Source organism: Salvia splendens, chromosome 12, assembly GCF_004379255.2.
Source record: "Salvia splendens isolate huo1 chromosome 12, SspV2, whole genome shotgun sequence".
In the NCBI taxonomy this organism is placed as follows: Eukaryota; Viridiplantae; Streptophyta; class Magnoliopsida; order Lamiales; family Lamiaceae; genus Salvia; species Salvia splendens.
Window position 1 is genome coordinate 14,492,181 of NC_056043.1, and position 6,868 is coordinate 14,499,048.

The 6,868-nt window shown below is 37.2% G+C and overlaps 1 protein-coding gene across 1 annotated transcript; it reads left to right on the forward strand.

Annotated features, from left to right (window-relative positions):
• LOC121758937 (protein starmaker-like) lies at window positions 1–6,231 on the forward strand. Its single transcript, XM_042154374.1, has 14 exons — window positions 1–441; window positions 1,301–1,504; window positions 1,617–1,798; window positions 2,101–2,227; window positions 2,309–2,509; window positions 2,960–3,013; window positions 3,526–4,392; window positions 4,475–4,585; window positions 4,694–4,767; window positions 4,858–4,909; window positions 4,997–5,083; window positions 5,189–5,232; window positions 5,416–5,490; window positions 5,579–6,231. Exons 1-14 carry the CDS (start codon window positions 337–339, stop codon window positions 5,970–5,972), a joined length of 2,577 nt encoding a protein of 858 aa, XP_042010308.1. The 5' UTR covers window positions 1–336; the 3' UTR covers window positions 5,973–6,231.
• The last annotated feature ends 637 nt before the right edge of the window (window positions 6,232–6,868 follow it).

Consider the following 6,868-nt stretch of genomic DNA (forward strand, 5'->3'; position numbering starts at 1 on the left):
GGTAAAGGCCTAAAGCATATAGAAGAAGAGTGAATGCAAAACGCGATATATACATATATGCATAATATCTGATGGTAAATCGTTTTGATGATAGATATTGCTCTGGATTCGCAAATTGGGGCTTCGCTTTTGCTTACTCTCTCTCTCTCGTCGGATTCAGCTCTACTTTCCAATTCTCAATTCTAGGGTTTGCGAATTCAAATTCTCAACGGGACACAACTTGTTCCTGATTCTAAATCGTAGTAAGGAACAATTCTATTTCTGGGCCTAGGGTTTCCTGGGCATTTTGTTCATGCTTTTCGATTTGAGTGGAGAGATCTGATAACAAGTGTGAGGATGCCTTCGCTTTCCGACAAACAACTGGAAGAGCGGCTTACCACAGCTGGGAAAACTCTTGCTCACCCTCCTTCCTCGCTCGATCAACTCCTCCCTCTTCTCGATGTAAGCTCTCTACGCCCTCCCATGCTGATTGCCTTGCAAATCTTTGCCTTTTCTATTTCTTCTTCTACGCTTACTAGTCACGGTAATCACTACTTCCATTCACTGCTCTACAAATTATTTTGTTATTGATGTGTTAATCTGTTGATTTTCTCGGAATTCTTTCTCTCCGTCAGTCCTTTGTTAGTATACATAAGTAGATATCAGGTCCATCGCACCTCAGGCCTAACTGAATGATTCAATGCGCTTCTACTGATGACCTATAACAAAAGGAGAGAATTTTTCTGGGTCTTGATTTGTCTTGACACCCAACATTATAGTATTAGGATTTAAATTTGGTTATCAATTTTTGCTGACCTTACCTTTCTGATACTTATATTATATTGTGTGGCTAACTGCATAAGTTCTCCTTGCTAATACTGTTAACATACAAAAACGCCTCTTGCCAAAACCTAAAAACGCACTCCATTTGCATTTATTCGTGTTGCATTTTAATTTGAAAATGCTGCCTTGCTCTCAAATATTCTGGTATGTACTTGTTTACTCTAGTTTTTTGTGCCACATTATCAACAACACATTTGCTGAAACATCAAATGAAGATTCTTTTATCATTTCATAGTTCTTTCTGTTGGCGGCTAAGGTGCAGTAGCTGTAGAGAGCATGTTACAGTGAGTGTTATATGGCTTTCTACTCTACTTTCCATATATTTTGGAATTTCAGTCTTGTGATTCAGTTTAATCTTCTGTTAGTGATAAGCGTTCTTTCTGATTCGCATGCATATTTCATATGGTATCCTTATTCTTACCATTTTTATATTAATAAAGAGTACTTCCTTTAATCTTGTTTTTTTATCTGATTTAAGGGAGTTGAGGAACTTCTATCAAAAGTGGAGCAGTCTCCTCCCAAAACAATGCAAACTGCCCTTTCTCCACTAGCGGAGGCTCTTGCCATGGAGGCACTCTTAGAGCATTCTGATATTGATGTAAAAGTAGGTGTAGCTTCTTGTATCAGTGAGATAACCAGGATCACTGCTCCGGATGCTCCATATGATGATCACAAGATGAAGGTTGATATCTTTGATATTCTATCTCTCTCACACCCACACCCACACCCACATCCACACTCACACTCTCTCCATCTGCCTTGGCTTTGGTTGGTGATACTTGATTTGGTTTCAGGATGTCTTTCAATTGATTGTATCATCCTTTGAGAATTTGTCAGACGTTTCCAGCAGATCCCATGAAAAGAGGGCCACTATACTAGAAACTGTGGCCAAAGTAAGGTCCTGTGTAATCATGTTGGATTTAGAATGTGATCAGATGATTGTTGACATGTTCCAACACTTCCTGAAAGCTATTAGGTAATTTTTGTGTCATGTGTTGATCAACTGCTACTATCACCTCTATTTAACTTCATTTTTCTGGAACAAGGCAAGTGGAAGATCATGAATTCACTATGTTGAAAGTTTTTATGTAGTCTAATTAGTTGTATTCCTTCAGTCTTTATCCCTTAAGAATTAAGATACATGGAAACAGATGCCAAATGAAAGTAATTTCTTAAGTTATGCATATAAGTTTTCTGTTTCCAGGTTTCTAGTTTCTAATGATTTATGCTTGAGATGGGAACTCATTCCTTCCCAAACTGCTTATTTACTGCTCACAGAGATTATCTTGATGAACCCATTATTGCAAACATGGAAACTATTATGACACTTGTCATAGAAGAAAGTGAAGATATCTCCCCGGATCTACTTGCTCCAATTTTGGCTACCTTGAAAAAAAACAATCAGGTCAATTTCCTGGGCATTCTTTACAAACTATTCAACTCCATGTATACAAGGTACTGACAGAAATACATTATACACTGACAGGATGTTACACCAAAAGCAAGGAAATTGGCTGAAAGAGTAATAACGAACTCAGCTGACAAGCTTAGACCTTATTTAAAACAAGCAGTAATATCTTTAAAAACTTCATTTGATGAATATAGTGAAGTTGTAGCTTCTGTGTGCGAAAAGAACACTGGTACTGGTGGGCATAGTAATGAGAGCCTCGTTGTTAAAGACCTTCCGGTAAGGTTCCGTTCGTTTATTGATTTAGTTTGTCTTTTATGAAATTCTGAGACCTTTGTCTGTTGCTTTTAGTCTTTATATTATTACTGATGTTGGCCTTGTTCTTCTGTAGTTGTGAATTATGACACAGGCTACTCAATTAATCATTTAAGCTGTGTTAATGATATTATTGTTTATCCATTTTGCAAAAATGGGATGCATACTTCCTTTCACTTTTGTTTCCTCTTTTACTTTATTTTACAATAGTACATATGCTTCATTCATCCTATAATTTTGGTCCATTATGTGGTTGTATTGATATCCATAAAGTTTTGATGTTTGTGTGGCGGTATGTCTGTGAATTTGTTTCGCCAAACTTGGTAAAAGTAGGAGACCTGTGACTTTTTTGTTTAAATTTTTTATTTGATGCCCCTGGCAAATGTTGATAGTATATGATACTCTCTGTTATAGGTAGTCGAGGAAAAGTGTGGCAATGCTTCTCCAGCTAAGGATCCAGGAACTTCGGTATGTATGTTTATATTATGGTTTAAACATTTACTTGTTTAGTTAATATAATAACTGAGCTCCTTTTCATGTTTAAATTAAATGCATTGGCTGTCTCCCCCTTCCCAAAAAACACAACAATAATATGAAGACTAGTTGCATTATCAAAACACTGAATTTATGCTTTCATAATCATGTTTGCATTGTTCTCCATGCTTGAGCATTTTATCCATGGTTTCTGTGTTATAATCCCATACTTTTTGATTAAGTTAACCTTTCATTTGTGTACTGGTGGAAACAATAGAAATGAGTTGGAGTTAAAGGTCTTTGAGGAGACAGTAGTTGTTATATCATTTGTGCAATTGAACTTTTAACAATCTTGCACAATTCATGTTACTAAATTGGGCACAGTAATTTATCAAATAAGACAGATAGCTGTAAACCCATGCCAGTTACTCCAGATTAGGTTCTTTATAGACGTGAGTATTTTGCTTTTCAGTTCATAATATTTGATACGTCCCTGTTGAGAGCAGGCGGCTCAGGATGATGGGGAAGGGACCAACTATCAGGATAAAGATTCCACTGCTATCAGATCACCAAAATCAGTTGTGAGTAATGGCATCAATGAGATTGAGACCAATGAAATTACAACTGAGGCAAATGCTTCAGATAAGGTTGATTCTGAAGGCCAACATGATGCAAATTCAACATTCAAAGCAGAAACTGATGATTGTGATACACATAAACCTGAGAAAATGGAAGCTGAAGCTGAAGTTGAACAAGTGCAAGAGGAAGCAGAAAACCATGTTACTTCAGATAGAGATGTACATACTTCTCCGATTGAGGTTAAACCTGTGGAAGATCCTGAATCTTTGGACAAAGCAGTGGACGGAAGTGTTGATGCTTTAACTGAAGCATCTAAACTTGTTGAGGCTCACATTGAAGTGTCTAAACCCATTGAAGCTGTCACTGAAGCATCTCCAGCACAAAGTGGAAGCCACCCTGATGAGAGCCTATCTGAAACAGAGATAAAAGAAACTAAGGAAGAAAAGTTTGACGATGAAGAGACGGTATCTGTTGATACTGCTCCTAGGAAAGCATCTGAAGAAGAGTCCATTTCGGAAGTAAAGAAGCAACGTCATTCAAGAAAGAAGCTAACTGATGACTCGTCTGACAAGGATAGAGCATCGACTGATATAGTTGCATCAAAGAATAATGATGGCGATGCAAGTGATTCAGAAGAGAGATCACTGGACCAGGCAGAAAAGCTAAAGGATGCTAATAATAAAACAGATCATGGATCCACATTGAGGAAGGGAGATTTAAAAAAGAGTGGACGTGGCAAACCTACGTCTGATAAAAAGACTCCAAAATCTTCAGCAAGGGCATACCATGGGAAAGTAAGTTTGGGTCCTCCAGAATGATTTATTAGTTCTACTTACTTTGATTGAACATTCTTTCACCTATCTTGCGTTACTGTAGGACACAATTACTCAGAGGAAATCTCAATTGAAATCCACTAAACATGAAGGAGTTCAGGAAGAAACTCCAAGAACAAGCACCAAGAGAAAAAATACTCCTGGTAAAGGGAAGGTATGAACTTATATTCTTCTGGTGCTGTTCTACTTTTGATGCTACATTTGCATCCTAAAATATTAGTCAGACCTTTTTACTAACACTGATGCATTATTTCTTGGGCAGGCATCCGAGACCCGTGAGTTAGGGGAGAATTTGGTTGGTTCAAAGGTTGAAGTGTGGTGGCCGGAAGATCAGCTGTGAGTGATTCTCTTACATTTCATACAGTGCTTAATTGGGACTGGTAACACAATTTAGGACATCTTTTGCTTTTTGTTCATTATTTCCAGGTATTATGAGGGTGTTATTGATTCATTTGATTCTGGCAAGAAGAAGCACAGGGTCAGTGCAAAAGTTAGGTGTTTCATTCTTTTTTTGTTGTTTTGATTTAAAAACCCTAATTTGGATTCGTGCTTCCATCCCAAGTAGGTCTTATATAATGATGGAGATGAAGAGATATTGAACCTCAAAAAGGAAGAGTGGCGTTTTCTTAACGAGGATGCGGTTTCAAATGGGGTAAGTGACTTTCTATTTTCTTGATAAGGGGAGAACTTCCTAAATTTGTTTATAGTTGTATTTTATCGACTTCCTGTGCTTATTCTTCATATTTTCTGTGAACAGGATCAGGATGTTGAGCATTCAAGTCATGATACTTCCTCTGACGTGTAAGTTTCTATCCTCACAAATGCTTCAACCTTGAGTATATTAAGTGATTGCATTGGTAATCCCAAATTTATAGCTTTCTATAGTGGGTATGGTTTGAGAAACTAGGGTGTGATGAGATTTGATAGCCTGTATGCTCTACTTTAGTTACCAGTTTTGCTGAGAGTATGATTTCCCTGAACCAGACGAGTAAAGAGGAAAGGTAATATGATCTCTGGAACACCAAGCAAACGCCAAAAGATGGAGGGTTCAGCTAAAAGGTCAGTTTCCCTTGCTCCCAATCTCTTTATGAAGCATTTACAACGATTATTTTAAGAATAACAAAAAGGTGGTTTCTTGCTTTTCCAGCAAACAAAAGGATACTGCAACAAAAACCGGTGGCAAATCTAAGGATGATGGAAAAGCAGAGTCAGGGTCTAAAGAAAGCAACCCGAAGGGCAGTAAAAAATCCAAGGATCAATCTCAGAAAGTTGGGGGCAAAGGTCAAGTTGATTCTGCCAAAGCATCTGGGAGATCTAAAGAGGATGTCGACAAAAACTCTAGTAACTTGAAACAAGACAACCTACGGACTCCAAAGTCAAAAGGTGGCAAAACCCTCAGCTCTGGTGGTGCGAGAACAAAATCTGGCGCATCAAAGGTGAAAGAAAGTGATAAGATGAAGGAGAAAACACCTGATACTGCAAAATCATCAGAAACAGCGAAAGGGAAAGCTATAGAGGTTGGAAAGAAGCGAAGAAAGTGAATTATATGTTGGCATGGTTAACCTATTGGGTTGTCTTTTTCACATGTCCAGTTATTTTATAGACTCTGTAGGCTATATTAGGCTTCACTTTTGTTAACTGTCTTAGCTTTAACATTTGTCATTGTAGTTGGTAGTGGTTATGTTGGAGGTAGTACTGTTGGTCCTGTGTTTTATCCTTGGATGGATGGAGTTTTAGTCTTAGTTATGTGTAATTTTTGAAGCCACTACTCTTTTGGTAATGGAGAAAAGTTGAGCAGCACTGTCCGCCTACATGAGTGTAATATTTTGAGCCTATAATATTTTATCATTCCAAACTATAAATATTTTTACATATCCAACGAAAAATCTACTTGATGTGAATCAATTTATTCCATCTTTTCCTATTGGTTTCACGCATTTTTATCATGTTTGTGGACTTATAAATGTGAGTATTCCCTTCTTAGGTCAAAAAAATTGCAGTAGAATAAAGTTTGGAGTGTAAAAGAAGAGTTTTCTGATGCGTAGAGACTCACACGATCGAGTAATTTTTACTGTCTTGAGACATGGAGCATTTGTTAGGTAAAAAATTTGTTGTTAGATTTTGGTTGGAAACCATATGCGAGAAACTTGAGATTCGATACTTGTTGAGAGAGACTTGAGCGTATGGAGAGAAAAATGCAGAATTTGTGATTAGAGTTTTGTTTTGTTTTTTTGTGTAACCATCACTTGCTATTCACTAAGACCATCATAATCAAGACAAAGCAAAAAGGATACTTGCAAGTACAAATACGCTGTTTATTGACATGAAGAAATTACATTTTGGCCTTTAAACATTGCACTAATATTCCTTTATGCGAAGGACTTGTGAGTTTTTGTTATATTTTTTTTTACCAAAATATCCTAGAATATTAAAGTCA

Excerpts from the sequence above, each read along its gene's own strand:
- LOC121758937 (XM_042154374.1), top strand. The coding sequence starts at position 337 with ATGCCTTCGCTTTCCGACAAACAACTGGAAGAGCGGCTTACCACAGCT. Across the intron at positions 2,510-2,959 it reads TCGTTGTTAAAGACCTTCCG|GTAGTCGAGGAAAAGTGTGG; the intron begins GTAAGGTTCCGT and ends TCTCTGTTATAG. Across the intron at positions 4,586-4,693 it reads ATACTCCTGGTAAAGGGAAG|GCATCCGAGACCCGTGAGTT; the intron begins GTATGAACTTAT and ends TTTCTTGGGCAG.